Source organism: Crinia signifera, chromosome 5 (assembly GCF_055691185.1).
Source record: "Crinia signifera chromosome 5, ASM5569118v1, whole genome shotgun sequence".
Lineage (NCBI taxonomy): Eukaryota > Metazoa > Chordata > Amphibia > Anura > Myobatrachidae > Crinia > Crinia signifera.
The window spans coordinates 22,576,862-22,597,922 of NC_139221.1; the positions used below are offsets into that span (position 1 = coordinate 22,576,862).

Sequence of the window (21,061 nt, forward strand, 5' to 3'; positions counted from 1 at the left end):
CCCGCAGTGAAGGGCACACTGGGAACAGTAAAAATATGCAGGCAGTGTGTTTTGTAATTCTAGGCTGGCTCTCCCTGTCCACACCGCCAACATAAAATAAAAAATAAAATAAAAACATTTCTTGTTTTATTTATTTTGATTTTTGTTAGTCAAACCTCCCTTTAGCGAATCTGTCTAGACAGAATGATTAAGAATCAAATAAAAGTTAGTATCCATACAGAACAAATTAAACAAAGTATACTTGTTTATTTCTTCTCTGAAGAAAATTGTGACAAACACAATGAAATGGCTTTGAAATTGTGGGAAAACAATAAAATAAAAAAATAAAATAAAAAAAGCTATAAGACGTCACTATACGGGTTCCCAGTTAAATACAGTTTTGCGATACAGTTGCATGATTTAAAAATAAACAAAAGAAACAGTTTTCCTCTGCAAATCAGCGCTAGATCTCTTTACATAACACCAGCATGCTAAATTGCTAATTAACATTCATTAAAGGCTCTATGACAGAAGAAATCCATTCGGTATTATATGGTTGCAGTACGGAAGCAGGAAAATGTACCGTTGATATTTGCTCCCCCTGAGCCACCGTACTCTTCTACACTGTAATGTAATGATCACTATTGGAAAGAACAGGAAGGGGGGGGTTAATACAAACAAACTGCAATCAACATAATAAATAACATGGCACCGTGTGTAGAAGCAGATAAGAACATAATGCAGATCAGTGGTTCACTACCAAGCACACAGACCCGGTAAATCATTATAATTTCATGACTTTCTGCTAAAATATTAAATTTAGAGAAGGCACTAAGACAGTCCCTAATAGCCACAATCTTGGAAATATCTTCTCGCAGAGAACATAAAATATTTCTTAAACTGGACTTGGCTAAAACTTTCATTTGTAACAATGACTTAGTATACGTTTAGACGAGCCAAATTCGCAGCGGCTGATCACAAACCAGTGTGCAGAGAAACAGTTTCCCGTCCAACCGCATCGCCGCCAAGATTTCTAGGGGAGTGGACCGAGCTCCTGATGGTGCAAAAATAAAATCAAGATACAATACGGAATTCTATCTAGTGTTCTTTAACATTGCAGAAAACTACCCCAAAACGCCCAAGTTCCGTCTTATATTTGAGCCACAATAAAGGAATTTAACAAATAAAATAAAAAAAGTCTAGCAATTTGTCTAAGGGGTTGTGCAAAAACACATTTTAGGTTTTAACCGTACAAGACAAAAAAAAACGAAAGCTGAATATAAACCCATGGTAGGTACGCCCTCACAGACAACTGCAACCTCTCTTCGCCACACAGAATTGCCGAGCAGTTAAAAAAAATAAAAAAAAAATCACGATAAAAAAAAAATAAAAAACTTTCTGCAAACAATTACACCCGGCATCACCACAGGCCACCATTAAACACGCAGTTAAAATAGCAGAAATGATTTGCCGCCTGAAGAGAATTTTATTTAATTTTTTTATAAAAAATACTTTGATAAGCGCATCTGAACCACAACTGTGATGGTAAATACAGTAGAGAGAGGCCTGTATGATGTTTCTGAAGGGAAACGCAAGTTGTTAATCTAACGTAGAGCCGCACAAACAAGTCACAGAAGAATCAATGGACACTATCAAAGCGGTGTAGCGCTCCCATTATGCAAAAAGTTTGGTCACTCCAAGCTAAAAGCTTCATCACATCTTAAAAAACGAGGCGAAGTCTAAATTTGAGTAATGCTAGACGGAAATGTAACAGATGTACGGGAAATTAAACTAGTGGTCACTGTGTTGTCCGCTATCTCTGCCCTCCCTCTCCCACACAAATAAAGATCCACAAAAAAAAAACAAAAAAAAAACCTAACAAATACTTAAAAGTCAGTAAAAATGTATTAAAATCTGAATTGTACAAGTTATGTGCTGCCCACGTCGTTTTAGTCGTATTTACAGCAAAGTCCTCCATCTGCAGTGCGGCTTCTTTGGCACAGCATGCAGATCTTATTTCACCACTGGTGATCTCTTTCCACGCCGACACTCCGCTGTGTGGTATTTCCAGAGCATCGCCACGCGTTTCACAGTAGACTGGGCACTGCCACCTTTTCCTTGAAAAACTCATCTGCCTTCCTGAAAGAGAGACTTCCCGTTAATTAAAAATTTATGGCACAGCAAACACACAGAATCCATACCATGCGGCCCTTATCAAGAAATGTTTTTTTTTTTTTAAATTAATATATTAAAACCCTCCAAACTCCCAAAATATCTAGCTTGTCAGCAGCCTTTCCTACATTTGTACGTCATCGGGAGCCAAGATTTTTCTCTGGAATTCTATACCTCTCCCTCAGACTCTCCACCACTCTGCAAAACTTTGAACAGGTTCTCAAGACCCAGTTCTTCACCAAACCCTGCCACCCCTCAGTCATCCTACCCCTCTGTTCCATCCTAACTTCTTGAGGAGTCTCTCATTGCTGCTCACATATGCCATTTTGTTCATTGAGCATCTTGTTTGTGCATTGCATCCCTTCGACTTCTTTTCCCAACCACTTCCTGCTCATTGCTTATTGTGTGCCGCACGGCAACTAGTTTGAGATCGGAATTTCCAACTGTTAAATGCCTGACTGCCAGGGGCTATTTTCCCTTGTGGGGAGTCCGATGTCGGAATAATGACCATTGGACCCTCAACTGCCGGAACTCCAAGACGGGCACGCCAGGGTTCGCAAATACTCGCTATAGCGAGTATTTTACCCACTTTGGAGCACCAGGGACTAATTTTTTTATGAATGGCTGGGTCCCCTGGGATCTGTTTCCCCCTCAGTTGTGATGCGACCGTGGAGAAGACACAGCGTGACTTACGGCCGCTTCACACATCTGCTGGGTGCGAAAATTAAAGGGTCCCTGTCACCGCAGAGTCATAGGCAGCAGTGCACGGAAGCCGCGTAAGCTGGCTCCTGCACTGTGCCTCAACAACAGATGGCTGGAGCCAACACGAGCAGCTGCTCAGCAGGGGAACAGAGCTGCGGCTGGTGTGAGGACGGAGCATGAGGAACTGAAACCAGCATTGGGGGCCAGAACCAGGGAGGTGTGACGGTGAGGATGGAGCAGACCCGGGCAGGAAGTAGAGGTAAGAGGGGTGCGTGGTCCATTTAGCAGGCTGCCGCTGCTTGGCTGTGTCATGTAAGGGGATTTATTGCTAGCAGGACTCGGGCTGCAGACTTCCCTCCTCCTCTCCTACCTCGGCGGTGCTGCTCTCTTGTGTGTCACGGTCTTCTCCTCCAGGCTCTGAGTGCTGGCTGTTAATGGCCCACTTGTCCCCTCACTGCACGGCTGGCAGAGAGGCTGAAGATCACCAATTAACTCTTAACAGGCAGAGCTGCCTGTAGGAGAGGAGCCTATAAACTCTGCTGGGATTTCACTAACCCTACCTCTCCTGTTCTGCTGCCATTACTTTTAATTTTGTTCTAGAAACAATGGACGGGGGCAGAATCCTGATTGGTGCAGCACAGGTGTCCCTGTTACGACATTATGCCTTTCTCTAGTATATGTGTATCTTGCTTTATGTGAGTGGGCAAATTGCCAATTGACCCCCCCCCCCCCCCAATAGCCACAGTTTTGGGGTGCCCAAATCTATGTTTGCTTACCAAAAAAAAAAAAAAAAAGGCACAGGCTGGCCCTTGGCTCAGGGTATATGCCATATGGAAGAGAGGAGGAGGCTTCTGTATGTGCCATGCTGGGGAAGGGGAGAGGAGGCTTTATTCCGTTGGGACCCAGAAAAGGTCAAGTAGGACCCCGATTTTTGTAAGTGAGTGGTCCCAGGGACCCATCATTTTTGGGGGTTTTCGCGATCACTGCATGCTCTGCTTGCCACAGTTTCTATTCCCTCTCTGTGGGGGTCATGGACCCCACAAGGGAGAATAGCCCTCTTCAGTCAGGCATTTAATAGTTGGAAATTCCGATGTTGGACTAATGACTGTCGGAATCCCGGAGTGCCACCTGGCAAATCTGGTCTGTGAAAATTGCTATTTGGTGAAATCCACAGACCTGAGCAAGCGCTCTCACGGAAGTGTGCATGCGCCAGGCCTTGAAACTGCTGTCATAGGAGATCAGTTTCCGTGCCAGCCAGGGGTGGAGATGCGGTGTGGTTACATGGTGGGAATGGGGGGTTGGGGGAGGGCCATGGCAGCTGCGTGACAAGAGGGGGTACTCTTAAATGAAAAGTCTAATCAAGGGATACGGAAGAGAAAAAAGGTTGGCAACCGCTGCTCGGTTGTATACAACTGTAAATGACTGTTTCCAGGTTTGCTTATTAGTTTATGTGCTCTGTAATTGGGCGCTGCAGATCCCTTGTGGCACCACATAAAGAATAATAAGTGTGCACAGCAAATATACATGGAAGACTCCTGTAAACTATAGGCAGAAAAGGAAATATGAAAAAACAAAAAGACACATAAATGACATGAAACAAAACGAGAACGTAATGGAGAATGCTTCATTGCGGAAATGGAAAAATTCTCCCTGAACATGGTCAAAGTTGCAGGGTTTGGCTTACAAATAAAAGCACTTCCAAAACAAGGAATGGTCATTCTTCTAAGACGGGACTCAGGAGGAAGATGGAATGCAAACACCCCAGCTGTGAGTCAAATATACATATATGAGTCCTGCCAGCAGGCTGACTATTCACTCCCCTGCACTCTGTGAGAAGTGCATACTCGTTTGAGATTGGAGCAATGCAAAACTAGGATTTAAGATTAACCAAAACGCAGCACTCATTGATTCCAACCTAGAAACGGGACCATTAGCCAAGCATCATTTTACAGATCACAGCGTGCATGATATACAGTTAAATATAAGATACATAAATGACTCACTAAGAAGTCCCAATTAACCATTAAGCGCATCACTGTAACATTACAGATTTGTGCGACAACCAGCGCAAAGCGGCCATCCACATGTAGAACATACACATAAGGCTCATTTAACTACAACAATATGCAGACAGCTCATTTAATAATGAGCGTGCCAATTATATACACAATCTGTACAGAATTCCCACCAAAAATACAATTTCACTTGACAAGGTCTGTACAATAAATTATATTCAGGACTTGGGCAGTACAGATGGTATAATTCCCACCATGGCCCTAACTGTGCGGAGTTTGTATATTCTCCCCGTACTTGCGTGGGTTTCCTCCGGGTGCTCCGATTTCCTCCCACAATCCCAAAATTTTACTGGTAGGCTAATTGGCTCCAAACACACGTCTGTGTGCGTGTACATGTGGTAGGGAATATAGATTGTAAGCTCCACTGGGGCAGGGCCTGATGTGAATGTTCAACTACTCTCTGTTAAGTGCTGCGGAATATGTATGCGCTATATAAGAAACTGTTAATAAATAAATAAAATTCAGGAATAAAACACAATTGCACCAGACAATGTATAAAACACATTTCTATGTTGGCCTCTGACATCAGCTCTTAGGAAACTTTGTGTACTTGCGATACAATACAGACACCATTGGAATACAGCTAGGGTGACTCCTAGTGGACAAACATTAAACTGCTCTTATACCCAGCATGAAATAAGTTCATGTATAATGTAGTTTGGCATCTAACTTTGGGTTTGAGGAATCAATAAGGGAATAATTAATAATCATTTTATTTATATAGTGCTCTTTCTCCAATAGGACTCACGGCGCTTAACTGATAGAATGAATGTAATACAGTACAGGAACAATGAAGTACAGAAAAGATTTTCATACACTATACTTAAAAGAAATGACGGAAATGCTGTGAGAGACCGTCAAAATATCCTCTGAAAATTCCTGGGTCGCTCACAGCGACTGTTCTTTTAGTATAAATAAATACAGCCAAGTCAACTGATTGAAATTTAGTTAAATACCCAAAAAGAAAAGTAGCTGTGAGCAGAGCTGGCATTTTTAGCAGATATTTTGAGGAACTCACAGCAACGTTGGCTCTCAAAAGGGTTAATTCTGGAAGGCACTGGAAGCCATTTTGCAGAGGCGCAAGAGGGGAAGATCCGCCCACTTTGTTGCAGCATTATGAAAGGACGGAGGTGGGGATAGATGGGGCAGGACAGGTCAGAGAGGATTATGGTGAAGGAGGTGTGCCAGGAGAACGCATACAGGTTATGTTTGCATGGTGGGTAAGAAAAGGGAGCATTTTAAGAATATTTCCAAAGTTGAACAATGTGACTAACATTAAGGGAGACTGGATGTGAGGAGCGGAGCACAGGGCACAGTTCTGAGCAACAAAAAAGTGGGCTGGGAAGACTGACCAGACTGTAGGGATGTGATTGGTGAGGGAGGCATGGTGATACAAGCAAGGCTTATTAGCCCAGAGATCCATTTGCACACCCACCATAGTCCTCTTAAGTCTCCACTATCAGAGGGGAGGGGAGTATCGCACAATAGAAACCCCCAACAAATAAGTGTCTTCAAGCAGATATCTGCTTCCTATAAGTGGCTGTGGCCAGAGGCCGATACAGGGCAGTTAAGGCCCCATACACTTATGCAACTTCTCGGAGGGAGAAGTCACATAAGATTTCCCTTGAACCGCCTGGAAGCTTCTTGGGTGGCAGGGTCACGTGATACCATTAACCGCTGCCGGGGGCTGTCCAATCCGACAGATCCTACGTACAGCAGGTCTAATCTCCAACTCTGATCCACATCGTGCATTGGATCAGATGTTAAACACATGCGATTTGGCCACTTTCACTCAATTTCTCAGACAGATCCGTCGGAACTGGGTCAAAAGTGGCCAAATAGCATGGGTAGTGTATGGCTAGCATTAGTCACGATTAGTCTGCAATGACCAATGTCCTTTGGCCATGGTATTACTTTGGGCTATGCCAAGTAATGTCTGGATCAGACTCTAAGTTTGCCAGCACCAGGGATTGCAAACGATAAAATGTGGCGATAACACTTTTGAAATAGTCAGGCCTGATTTAATTAGAGGTTGTGTACAACAAGGGTAGTGTTCACTCTGGGATGGAGACCGGGCAGGGCGCCGGGGGGCAGACCGGGCCACAGCTGGGGGCGGTCCCGGGCCGCCGGCGTCATCAAAGGGGCGTGCCCGGGCCGCCGGCGTCATCAAAGGGGGTGGGACCGGCCCCTCTGAAGCCACTATGCTGCCGGGGAAGAGCCGGGGAAGAGCCGGGCATCGCCGTCTACGGCGACGCTGGGCTTCCACGTGAGGCTGTTTTAGCGGGGCGCTGAGAGAGGGGCAGGGCGCATTTTGCCCTTTAAAAATCGGGCAGGGCGCAGCACCCCGCTAAAACAGCCTAGCGGGAACACTAAAGGGTTCAGCTCATCTCATATCACTGAAGGTCCCCCGTGGGACCACACGCTAACAGCTTCCATGACAGGACAAGAAACCAAAGCCATTGAAGGTATTGATCCCGATCAATAAAACATTAACCCAGTAATCCCTGGAATTGGCCACTTTTAATAACAGTAGACGTCCAGTAATAAGTATAACATTACTAGGCAAGCATTTCTCTTCATCTCTGCAATGCCCTATAGCTAAGGAAGTCAGACCCTCTGTCACCAGGGAGCACCCACCCAGTCGTACTGTGACATTATGATACATGGATTGTAAGAACAACGGGGATAGTATAGAATAGACGCAAACACAAATAAAGGTGTCCTCTGCCAGCAAGTTTTATATCGGGCTAAACAACATTTGGAGCCACCAATTTTCTGACACATAAGGGGTACTTTTACGAAGAAGGGAGTTTTACTGAACATGGGATGTAACCCATAGCAACCAGAGTCGTCTACTTATTTAGCTCCTTGTAGAAAAGAATATATAGCAGCCAGATTCTATGTATTACCTTCTAGAACAGTGATGGCTAACCTTGACACTCCAACTGTTGTTGAACTACACATCCCAGCATGCTCTGCTTCAGTTTTGCCATTTGGCCATGCTAAATCTAATGCAGAGCATGCTGGGATGTGTAGTTCAACAACAGCTGGAGTGTCAAGGTTAGGCATCAAGGTCCTAGAAGGTGCTAAATATACTCTGGTTGCTATGACCAACACGCCATCTTCAATAGAACTCAAATCTTAGTCAATTTACCCCCAAAATCTCCAGAAAGTAAAGTACGACGTGCAAAGCTATTGGTGTTGGTTATAGCACATAATGCCAAACAATAGGTAACATACTGTATGGTGACATTTACCTTCGCACAAATACACATTCAGCCATCATATACATAAGTGCAGTGGACAACTTATAATTACAGTGTCGAGACACCCGCTCACCTGTGACCATAACACCGGGGGTTGGGATCATTTGGTCTACAGCATGATGGTCGATAGTCATTAGGTCGACATGGGAAAAGGTCCACATGGGTCTAGGTCGAAAGGTCATTAGTTCGACAATGTTTAGGTCAACAGGTCGACATGGTTTTTTTTACCTGAATGTCAACACAGTCGACATGGACACAGTTTAAAGTGCACTGCATCTCTCGCAATGAGTCGGGCACGGTGCCTCGCTACGCTGGGCACACTATTTTATTTTCCCACCATGCCCTAGTGGATGGTAGGGCATGAAATACCGCCTGTCGGCACATGTTGGCTCAAAAAAAGTGAAAACCCCCATGTCGGCCTTTTGACTGTCGAACTAGACAATGTCGAACTAATGACCTGTCGAACTAACGACCTTTCGACCTAGCACCATGTCGACCTTTTCCCATGTCGACCTAATGACTCGCGACCATCATGCTGTAGACCAAATGACCGCATCCCAACACCGGCATTTCCGCTAGTGTTCTGAAGAGGGCATTAAGGATGTTAAACACAGAGAAGAGAGAATTACAAAGTCCCTGCATCTCTATCCTGCTGTGACTTCCAGCATGAGAAAACAGGTGCAACTTTAGAAAACTCACATCTGCTGAGCTTTTACAGCCAATAGGACTTCAAGTTTGAGCCCAACCAAATACCCTCAGACAGAAGTCAGGACAGGAAGAGGAAGCAGTTGGCAAGAAACTTCTAAAACAAGCTTTTAAAAGTTTTTCAGACACATTGTTCTAGTAGCCATCTCAGACGTAATGATTGACACGATTGCCGAACACTTGATAGGTCAACGGGAAAGAAATAAAATTGATTAGAGCATCAAAGCCAACTGATCAGATTTGAAAGTATAGACACCAAAGATGTCAAGACGACGTTAGAGGCTTGTGGTACGGTACAAGGCTAAAAGCACGTCATTACTTACTTGTCAATCTTCCATTTTTGAAAGTCTCCGTTTTACATGCTTCGGGGGTTCCCAGGTATCACTATCTGAATCCTCAATCTCTTCCTCATCATCCTGGTCATCCAAAAGATCATCATCCTCTTCCTCCTCTTCGTCAAATGGATCCAAACCAGCATCCTCCCTTTGAAGACGCTCAGCAAACCATTCCCTCACTTGCTCATACCCCATCTGAGACTTGGTAACCAACTCATCCAGGTCCTCCTCGTTGAGAAACTTGTGCACTAAGTAGTAGTCCTTCAGCAATGCTTTCCCGGTTTTATATTTTATGGGCGCTGGTGCCCTCTCCCAGCTGTTTGTTCTCCTTGGCCCCTTTGGCCTCCCTCTTGGTCTTCCTCGTCCCCTACCCCTGGGCCTCCCTCTTCCCCTCTTTCGTGAAAAGCTTTGCCCATTAACATTTGGACTAGGATTGCTGACTTGGTATTGGTAGAACCACTTTAAGTGATTGTTCTTTGCAGCATACCTGGTATCACCAAACCAGCCAACAATATCGCTTCTAGCAAGACCAGTCTCCTCTGTCAACTTGTCGTATTCCGCTGGCGTCGGCCACTGGGAACGGACAAATGCACTTTTCAGCAAGTGTAGTTGCTCTGGAGACTTTTTCCCATATTTTCCAAAAGGCCCCGTTGTTTTCACTAGCGCACTTTCTGAATTTTCGTCCAACTCCTCCTTTATTCCTTGTTCCACTTTGCCCTCACTAAAATCCAAAGGTTCCTCCTTTACTCCGGTTGACCGCCTCTTTTCTGCAAACCAAGCGTCAATTTCTCTCCTTGTAAGTTTGGTAAGAACCCTTAACTTATTTAATTCCTCGTCCGACGGGATAGTGTTTTTGAGAAAGCTCTCCTCAAGAGCCTGTATTTGCTCCACTGACTTTTCTTTGAATTTTTGCGGGTTAAAGTCTGGGAATGGATTCCAAGTCTGCTTACGCTGTGGTGTTATGACGGCAGGGGTTGGGGATTCTGTCATTTCGTCACTAGAGTCAATAATTATGGTTCCACTGGCGTCACTGGTGAAATGGATTCCGTGACTTCCCTTGGAATTTCTTTGGTTATATCGCGTGTCACTAAACCATTTCTTTATTTCTCCTTTAGTAAGACCAGTTAGTCGTATCAGTCGCTCGATCTCATTATTATGGGGAAACTGGTTCCGCAGGTAGCTAATTTTCAAAGCGTTCAGCTGCTCCTTCGTTTTCTTTGAACGTATGCCGAGAGCATCGCCTATCATGGTGGACTCCTGCTTGGGGAGCTGCGGACTCGGAACGGCAGCCACTCTCTTGGTTTCGCACATGGTTTGGGGTTGCGGAATTTGGCTCATCTGGATCTGTGCATTACCTGGGACGCCAGCAACGGTCAACGCTATAGGTGTTGACACAGGTATGGTGTTCGTTCCACCAACTTGCGTGAGTACAAGGCCAGGCTGACCGACTATTTGGCACGCTTGTAGGATGGAAGGCAAGCCGTTGGCAGCTGAAGAAATGTGAGCAGGAAATACAGTTATAGTCTGAGGGACAGTGTGGACTGTGCCATTGAATTGCTTCCTTCGGGCATCCTCTACTTCCTCCGGCGTCCAGCTAACACCATGTTTTAATCGTTGGGCAGAGAACCAGATTTTTATTTGTTCCTCTGTGCATTTAGTTTGTGCTGCAAGGAGGGTGATCTCTGAAACAGTTGGGTACGGAAACTTGTTGTAGTTACCTAGCAACAGAGGGTTTGCATCTAATGCGGCATTGTACGTGGGAATGCTACTGATGGGTATTAAAACTTTTGATAGGATGTTGCAGTTTTGCTGCGCCTGTACAGTTGTAATAACTTGGGCCAGTCCCGACTGAAGGACAGTAGCGGGTGTAATCGTACTCTGCAAATCCTGGGTGCTAGTTACGACCGTGATCGTTGCCTTCACAGGTTCAGGAACTATCTGAGCCACCGGCTTGGGTTCGGGTTCTTCTTGGGGTTTCACATTCGGCTCGCTCTCTACTTTTGAGTCTTTTTCCTCCACTCCATCTTCCATTGCATTTTGTGATACAGTTATCCGCTTCTTCTCCGATTTCTCCTTCATTATCTTCATAATTGGGGTCTTGCTGATTGAAATCCCAGAGGAGTTTGACTCGGACTGTTCCTGATTCTCCGCTTGGACAAAGCTCCCATCAAAAGTCAGATCGTTAACAGTTTGTTCGAAAATCGACTGGTTGTTGCGTTTAACCATCGTTAACTTAAAGTTGTCTTCTCCAGGATGGTATTTCAGGTTGTGCTCGTTCAGGGAGTCGTAACGCTTAGTGAGAAAGTTACACTCCACACAAAAATAAGAGGAATTTAATACAACATTGGGGTGCTCAGTATCCACGTGGAAGGTAAACAGATTTAAGTCTGGAGTTTGAAATGAGCAATATTTACATTCGTAACCACCTTCTACAAATTTAATTTGATTGTCTGAATCGTTATTTTCTAGTGCATCGCCATCTTCACTCAATGGGCTCTCAGGCGCGGCGTTCTCAGGTGCGGGGTTCTCCGCAGGTGCTAGCAGCGGAGGAGCTTCCTCGGCATCAGAGTTCAGTTCTGCATCAGGCTCAGGCTCTCTTGCAAGCACCATGCAAGGAGTTTTTGTTTTACGTTTACTTGCCATATTGCTCTAAAAAACAAATGAGGAAAAACAAAACAATAATAAAAAAAAAAACAGTGCAACGATGCACTAGTCCGTAATGTCCTCTTTGTAGTTCCAGAATAGCTTTAATATCTTAAGTCTCTTGAGCAATGGATGCAAAGTTTCTAGTGTAGTTTAGCCAGTTAGGGTCATGATGAAAAAGAGATCTGGAAAGAGAAAAAAATATATACAAGTATTAGTTATTAATGCTTTCAGAAAGCTAGTGAATATTTTCAGAGACCAATTCAAGTCAGGATATTATGGTTGTAAGGTCTGGTTTTTAGGTCTGGTGTTTAATGGTCCATCCGATTGTATTGGGTATTTAAGTGGGAAATGCATACATGAAAGAAGCCTTTAAAAGACAAAACTACAAAAAGCAATGAAATGGGGACAACCAATGCCAACACAACAAAAATTAAAAGAATCCTGTAAATTTTATATCTATTTATTATTACCAACATTTGCAGTCGAGGGTCCCTACACAGTGTAATGCAGAAAAACTACCCAGATTTCAAAGGTTAACAAAAGGCATGTTAAATACTATTCAGAATCATTTGTGGGAAAACATCAGTTTCCAACTTTTTTTTAGTCTAATCCATGATTCAGGGGGGTATTCAATGTTGGTCGACCTTCCGCAGCCATCTCCCGACGGGGGGAGATGGCTGCGGGGCCCTATTCAATGCTGTCTTCCCCGACAGCATTGAACAGGGGTTCTCGGCAGAACGAGCCCGACATCACAAGCTGTCGGGCTCGTTCTGCCGAGAAAAGCCGGAAATAGGGGAGCTCCCTGTCGGAGATCGTCTATTTCCGTCCTCAACTCGTGGCCACGCTCCCTTCTCGCCGCTCGGCGGCCGGGACATTGCTCGACGTGAGCTCGGCGGTCGGAATTCAAAGCGAGAATGGGACAGGGGCAAGGCTACCGAGCTTCCTCGGCAGCCATACCCCTGACATTGAATACCCCCCTTAACCTATTCAATTTTTTATCCTCCCCCCTAGAGATCACAATGCCCTGACCCATTGTAAACCAAAATAGCCGCCAACCTGCGTGCTTTTGTCGGTAACAGGTCCAAACTCGACAGGTTTGGGCACATTTCCTACAATCTCAATCGGACTGTAAAAAGTTGGAATGAGATGAGGCAGGGAGGATGGCGCCGTCCTCCTGTTGCTCCCCTGGTGCTGGACGAGCTGCAGTTCACCAGGTGTCTTCTAGAATAGTTACATACATACATTTATAAAGGAAAATACCCGGATACAATCCTGACTCCTTACATCATAACTAAATCAGTCATTATTGTGAAATGTGCTATAAACATAATAGATTTTTGCATTAAGCCTCGCAGAGCTTGCTGTGTGCAATGGTGAAAAGGCATAGATGAGGGTTTCCATAGAAACCTGTTACGCGCTGAATACAAACACCAATCTTTAAAGAGGGCTCACGCCAGGCATTCACCGTTGCGCGGCATATTGAGGCAAGATATAGAAAAATATATATATATATACACATTTATTATAGCATGTTCTGTGGCTCTATTCTACGTCTTTGAACAATTTAAAAGACTTTTGTTCATTCATTGGATATATTTGCTCGTAAAATGAAATAAACCACAGAATATTAGCACACACTTTTGTAAGGGTCTGACATAAAATCACCAACAACAAAATAAAATACAGCTAACTAATGCAGGAAACGTAACACCAACCGTACACTCCAGCAGCTATTACGTAACGTCAGCCAATTATAACAACATCCACCATTATATGCATCCAGCTAACAAAGGGCCACCTCCCACATCTGACTAAACAGAACTAATCCGAGGAAAACTAGCTTTTATCTGTATCCATGAACACTAAACAAAGATACCAGCTCAGTGACTGTCTACAGGTGGCCCCCCGTCCCTTCCACTGTGGCCGCCGTCACTTACTCGTTTATTGTCAGATTATTTTGTTGTAGCTTGTCACACATGTTTAGAACTGCTACGAATGTGTTATTACATCGGCCTCTAAGTTTTTGGGAGGGGGTACAATTATTGTATACAATTTGGACTAGATCGCATCGCAGCAGTTTTGCAATGCAATGAGATGAGATCTAGTACAAAAAGTATGTGCAGTACATACTTTTTTAGCTGTGCAATGAGATGTGTGACGGGAGCGCGCATCTCATCGCATCCAGCAATTGTACCGTGTATGGCACCTTCACCCCTTGAGCGGTGGGTTTTGCTGGGGCAGGACAAACCTACCAGGGCAGGTTTGTCCTGCCCCAGCAAAATCCACCAAAGAAAGCTGGAAGCCCCCCCTCACCTCCGCTTCCCCCCGCCTAAGCCGCCTGTCACATTCAGCACTGCAGTGACGTCGGTGGCAGGCTGGGGGATGTTCACGGCGGCTCGGGAGGACTCGGGTGCCTGAGCGCTCCCGAGTCGCGCCAACCATACCCGAGCCTGCCGCCAACGTCACTGTAAAATGAGTGACGGTCTCCAGAGGTGCTGCGCCAGTGGTGCACACCTATTCTATATTAGTGGTATGCCCGGAAATTTTCCAGGACAGCCCGCTGCAGCAGCGCAGCTGAGCCCGGAAATTTCGATCTTTCGATTTTGATCACAACAGCGATCAAATCCGAATCAGGCCCTTTCAGAGGGAATTACGGAATGATGGTGCTCACACCCGCATCCACACTTTGAGATGCATCACATTCCGGAGCCTGTGATTTAAGCAAAATGCGCTCCTCCCACTGTCATTACATGCAGCACAAAACAGGCTCTCATACCTTCTGACTGACTGTTACTCCCCAGTTTGTTGTATCAGTGTCTCCTATTGTAATACGCAATGGAATATACTGCGCTATATAAGAAGCTCGTAATAAATAAATAATACATTGCACGGTCGTACAGACAGAAGCTTCAGGGTAATAGGCGGCACTTTCGAAGGTGGGGCATGGAGTGCATCAGGTTCCGATTGCGAATACAGGCCTATCCAAACTATGGCCCTCCAGCTGTTGTGAAACTACACATCCCAGCATTCCTTGCTGTAGTTTTGGCATTACCCAATAGCAAAACTGTGGCAAGGCATGACTGTAGATGTCAATTTGATATCGACGGTTGCCGGGACACGGCAGATTGCCGGCATCGGCCGAGAGGGATGGACATTAAAGCAGAAATAGACTTGCCTGCGCAGTCTATTGAGCTTTCGATTCCGATCCCGCGGATCAGGATGGAATGTGGCTAACTTTGCGATTCTGGGTCACTTTGGATTCAATTTGGACTATAATCCAGATCAAATCGAAAGTGACACTAAATTGCACTGTGTGTACAGGGCATTACATGCTATTATGTTCTGCATTATTCCCCATAGAGTAATTAGGCGCTGCAGATCCCTTGTGGCACCACATAAATAAAGGATAATACTACATACATAAATACACACATGTAGCTGCAGACACATGTGTACACGCCCATGTATGCCCCCAACACATGTACCAATATGTCCCCCCCCCCCCTCCTCCACCATCCTCATGTGCCCGGGCCCCCTCTCCCCGGCCATTGTGTCAGCAGCAGGGGTGATGCATGTGACCGGGCGGCTGACACAAAGAGCGGTCAGCAATCCCGGGTGTAGCTGAACGGGTCACCAACACCCGGCAGAGTGGCTGTGCAGGGCCTAGGCCCGGTCCGGGCGCTCCCCCAGCGTAGCTGCAGGCCTCTGCCGCGCTCCGGGCCCGGGGGGGTGGGGGCTGGGAGGGTGAGGGCCGCAGACCTCGGTGTGGCGGTTACCTGCTCTCGCCGTGCGCTCAGCTCTCCTCAGCGGTGGCCGCCGCCTCCTCCTGCTGCTGCTGCACGGCGGCCATCTTACACACAGCAGCAGCAGCAGCCAGGCCGGGGGAGGGGAGGAGGGGGGCGGCGGGTGGCTCTCACCGGCTCCCGGCCTCGGCACCACGGCGACCTGGCCGCCGGTCACCCGCTCATTCGGCGGCGGTGGCGCGGGGTTTGACGGGCGGGCGAGGACGGGGCGGTAGAGGGGGGTCGGTCTCCTCGGTCGGATTTTGGCGGTAATTGGAGGCGGGGTAATGGCGGTTTCTGTGGTAAATGTCTGTAACGTGAGCCCTCCCCCTGTACAGCACCGCTGGGACATCGCACAGATAGCTATGTACTTACTGCTGGGAAATAAAATAATACAAATATAGAAAGTATAAATAATATATATATATATATATATATATATATATATATATATATATATATATATATACACACACACATGTATGCACACATATTTTATATAAGTGTATATGTATCCTCTCACACCTATGTGGAGCTCCAGGGGTTAATTGCAACCTTGGTTTCACTAGTGCCTGTGGAACTACAACTCCCAGCATGTTTTACCACCTCCACATTTGCTGCCGTGTCACTACACAAAATACCCCAGATATCAAATCGCGTAGAAGTAAACATCAGTAGATATGACCAACACCACTTGAAAGAGACTAGTTGATTGTTGAACCATCGATGTTTATACTGAGCGCCTGTACTGCGGGCGCCGTCTGCAGCTGGGAGCATGTGAATAACCATGAGAAGCAAGCATGCGATGGAGGCAAACCCAATAGTGGGGGGTAATCCAATTACCCACGATCAATGCATCGCTTGGGGACTAACCTATTAGCTCCGATAGGTTGGCATGTGCCGCGGCTTATTAAGGATTTTGTTTCACTTGTCTCGGGGCCCGATTCAGACTGGGCCGCAGAAGTGCGAGAGTCGTTATGCGGCAAATCCTGCACATGCCAGAGCGCACATGTGCTATCCCTGAAACTGCGATCATAGATTTAATTGCTGGCTGGGGATGGCGACGTTGTGAGGGCAGGGCATTTTGTGGGAGTTGCAGGGACAAAACAGGCATGTCCAGACTGGGGGATGGTCCGCGACGTCTGTGTAGCGAAGTGCTCACTTTAGCGATGTCCCTGGCAAGCGGGGCGGCCTTGCGGTGGGCATTCCCCCTGCAGCCTAGCGCCAGTAGTTCCAGTTTTGCAAACTCTGAATCAAGCCCTCAGGCTGATAAAGCAAAATCCCTAATAAGCGTCATCTTTTAAGGGCTGCGGCGGCGAAAGCACACAGGTTTCACTGAACCTGTGTGTTTCACACTAAAAGTTTGCTTTATTACAGAATATCAAAATGGATACCCCATAAAAAAAAATGTTGGTGAAATATCTAATTTTTTTTACTCCGGATGTGACTGGATATCCCCCAAAACACATTTCCATGGAATCGGGAACATCAGTGTTTGCCAACATTCCAATATTCATTCCTTCAGCTACTACACAGTTATGTGCATCACCGGTCCCAAAATTTTGGTCATATAGGAAACAACTTTTTTTTTATTTTTTTTTCCCCAAATGGCCCGAACAAAATAATGCATGCACGTGGTTAGTCTCAATACAAATATTGTGAGGGGGCCATGGTGTATTTTTTCCATGTGATATCCTTATCAAATGCATTTGTACATTGCAGGCTGGCTACATGTAAGAAAGATGTGTAGCATGCTGATCCGATGGGACCCTGCATTGGCAATACACGTACACACTTGCAAAAGCACGGGGTGCGACAGAAGATGCCATCCTACATTCGGCAGCATGGCATCGTTAGCAATGTCTTCTGGTTATCCCTGCAGCAGGGCAAGATGACATTGGCTGGCACACACTGCCGTTATGGTATACAACAACACAGGACCCCATGATGTATGACAGGTGCTGGCAAATACTCATGGTACTGTAACATGGGCAACATTACGCTTTGTGAAGTGATAAAGTGGCTGGTACTTTATTGCCGGGCAATTGGCCCTTAACTGTCAAGATACAGACTGGGTTTGAAAATGGCAGTTAGGGGGCTGATTGGCAGGTGATAAAGTATCAACCACGTTATCTTACCTCCAAACTCCATAAATATGCCTCATGATTCCACTGTTCCTCTATCTACACCTAGCTAAATGGTTATGTTGTGACCCTACTCCTATAGTTAGGAGGCTGCAACCACCCATTTTGTGTCATCTCTTCTAGCTGTGACCTATCCCACCCAGGGTGATCCTATGTAGTGCGCTAAACATGGCTTCCTCACCTGGTACCTTTCATGTTTGGAATATATAAGCCATGGAATTTATTAACCGGAATGACTGCACCAGCCCGGCATTATGCGTATTGCGCTCTTGTGTGTATTTTATTACTTCGGAATGCTTTTCTACCATCCATAATACTGAAGCTGGGTACACACTAGATGACAATTTGAAAGATTTTCCAGATAGAGACGAGTTGATAGAAGAAATCCTTCAAATGGTCCTAATGTGTACCCACTACATCGCCAGCGACATCCCCCATGCTGCCAAACAGAGCCAGTATAAAGGGGGAGGGGGTAAGTACCCGAGGGCCCCCTTTCTGAGACATCCCCCCCCCCCCCGTCGGCATGGAGTAATCAGAGGATGGTGTTGACTGCTCGGAGGACAAGTGAAGAGTGATGCAGGCTTTCTATCTTCTGCACATCAAGCACTTTGTGCAGGGGCGAGATGTACGAAGCCTTGAAAAGTGAGAAAATGGAGAGTGCTAAATCTCCATCCAATCAGCTCCTACCTCTTATTTTTAAACCCAGCCTGTGACATGGCAGTTAGGAGATGATTGGCTGGTGGTTTATCACTCTCCATTTCATCACTTTTCAAGCTTAGTACATCTGGCCTTAACTCCTCCATACAGTGACTGTGAATGGGCTTGACAGATTGCATTGGAGCTGCAATCACGCAGGAAGGTCAGAAAGCCGCGTGGCGCGTGGCACTGTTAGTGTGTGACCCACTGTGTTAAGGCCCCATATGAAGGAATGGGGCCAAGAGCAAAATTGGTTAATTAACTATGAAAGTTTTTATTTGATGTAAGAAGATATGCTGGGATGACACCATGGGTAGTACTTACAGGAAAATTATCTGAGGGGGTGTTGGTGGTGGGCAGGCAATATTTGGGGTGTATGGGTAACATGTGAAGTTCTCCGGATCTCTGAAATTCTCTACCCCTCCCTATCAGACTTGCCACCTCCCTTCAAAACTTTAAACAGGCTCTCAAGACCCAGTTCTTCATTAAATCTAATAATTTCTCATCCTAACACTATGTTTATGCTCAGTTCTACCCCTCCTGTGTCACCCCAGGTTGTCTGCCCCTTCCCTTTAGAATGTAAGCTCTAACGAGCAGGGCCCTCTCTCCTCATGTGCTTTTCTTAGAATATATCTCTGCCACTGTTATAATTGCTGCTGGAACTGTCTTTTTATTTACCATGTACTTGTCCTCATTTGTATTTGTACTGTAAATCACTATTTTCTTGTTTTGCTCATGTATGTATTGTCAGGCGCTGCGGAACCCTTGTGGCGCCATATAAATAAACGATAATAATAATAAAGTGCGTGATGTTTCTGCAGAAATGTGGGCAGCACATTCTAGACTAGAGAGTGATTTCCAGGAAGGCATTGCCGGTACTTGTTTCCTAGAACGGCCACAATCGCGGCCATCGTGTACCTTTAAGTTAAGGTACACGATGGCCGCGATGGACCCGATTTCCTTTGAAATCAGGTCCATTTTGCCGGCAAAGGGAAAATCGTGGGCATCGCGTCGGTCGTGACCATTAACATTGGCCCCGACGCGACCGACGCGATGCCCGCGATTTTGCCATAGGCTTCAATGTTAAAATATTTTTTAACATTGAAATCGGAAGCATCGCGTCGGTCTTGTGCCATTATAATGGCACAAGATGAGATGGACTTGATAAAGTCCATCTCACATAGTAAAAAATGTGAAATGGGCCAATATGACCCATTTCACATTAGATATGGCCCCGTCGTCACCCCACTATTGACGTGAACCCGAAGCGTGGCGAGCGCAGCGAGGGGCGGCGGTGCACGTCCTCCGACCTTTTCATTCCCCTACTATCCACGTCGGCGTAGAGTTGAGAATACATAGTGTGGCGAGCGCAGCGAGCCCGAAGCGTGGCGAGCCCCGCGAGGGGAGGCATATACCTGTGAAGTTATACGCGTCCCCTCGTGGGGCTCGCTGCGCTCGCCACACTATATATTCTCAACTCCACGCCGATGTGTATAGTAGGGGAATGAAAAGGTCGGAGGACGCGCACCGCCGCCGCTCGCCACGATTCGGGTTCACGTCAATCGTGGGGTGGGGTTTACGCTGTAAAATTGGGGGTCTAGGTAATATTTTACATTGAATCCAATGTAAAATCGGGTCCCAGGGACCCTATTCACATTTGATTCAATAAAAAAATCGGCGATGCGATCGACGCGATTTTTCCAACACGACCACCCCGATGGAAATCGGGGTGGCCGTGCTAGGAAACAAGTACCGCATTGCCTATCTCACATGCTTCTCCTCTGAGAGGAGTGTCATAGAATTGACTTACGTCCAACTGTAAATTAGCCCCTGAGCGGTTATAGTTTCTGTGCCTGCGCAATGATGTTTGCTGTGTAACCGCTTTAGGGCTCATTTACAGTTGGCTGTAAGTCAATTCTATGACATGATTATTGCATGGAGCAGTGCTGCAGTCCATAGGTGCTGCTTTCACAATCTCCCTACAATTATTTTTCAAAAGTAGGTAACATAAAGGGACTCCCTGCAATGCACTGTGTATATTGATACATTGTCAGTATATTGATACATTGTCAGTAGGTCAACAGTGATTTAAGTTGCCCATACACGGTACAATTTAACTGGTGTGATGCACTCTCCCACGCACATCACATCAAACAGCACAAAAAGTATGTGCTGCACATAGATTGCATCGTGTTCAACATGGATGCGATGCGATCTAGTCCAAAACCCATAAATAATTGCACCGTGTATGCGCCCCATCAGGTCAGCAGGTTTAAAAGTTGACAATCACGTTAGGCACAAGGTTTTTTATTTTGATATTTTAGTCTAATCCTCCCCCTAGTGCATAACCTTAACATAGAATTTGACGGCAGATAAGAACCATTTGGCCCATCTAGTCTGCCCCTTTTTTTATCCTTCAGGTAATCTCAACCCTTTTTAATCCTTGTTTCTTTGTAAGGATATTCATATGCCTATCCCAAGCATGTTTAAATTGTTCTACTGTCTAAGCCTCTACCACCTCTGATGGGAGGCAATTCCACTTATCCACTACCCTTTCAT

At 45.8% G+C, this 21,061-nt stretch overlaps 1 protein-coding gene across 1 annotated transcript; it reads right to left on the reverse strand.

The window, feature by feature from the left end:
• Positions 1-226: 226 nt before the first annotated feature.
• On the reverse strand, positions 227-15,951 carry ZHX1 (zinc fingers and homeoboxes 1). The gene is made up of 3 exons (XM_083186759.1): positions 15,657-15,951; positions 9,223-12,062; positions 227-2,118 (listed from the first exon to the last, which is right to left on the reverse strand). The coding sequence occupies exon 2, from the start codon at positions 11,875-11,877 to the stop codon at positions 9,226-9,228; it is 2,652 nt and encodes an 883-aa protein (XP_083042885.1). The 5' UTR covers positions 11,878-12,062; positions 15,657-15,951; the 3' UTR covers positions 227-2,118; positions 9,223-9,225.
• Positions 15,952-21,061: the final 5,110 nt, after the last annotated feature.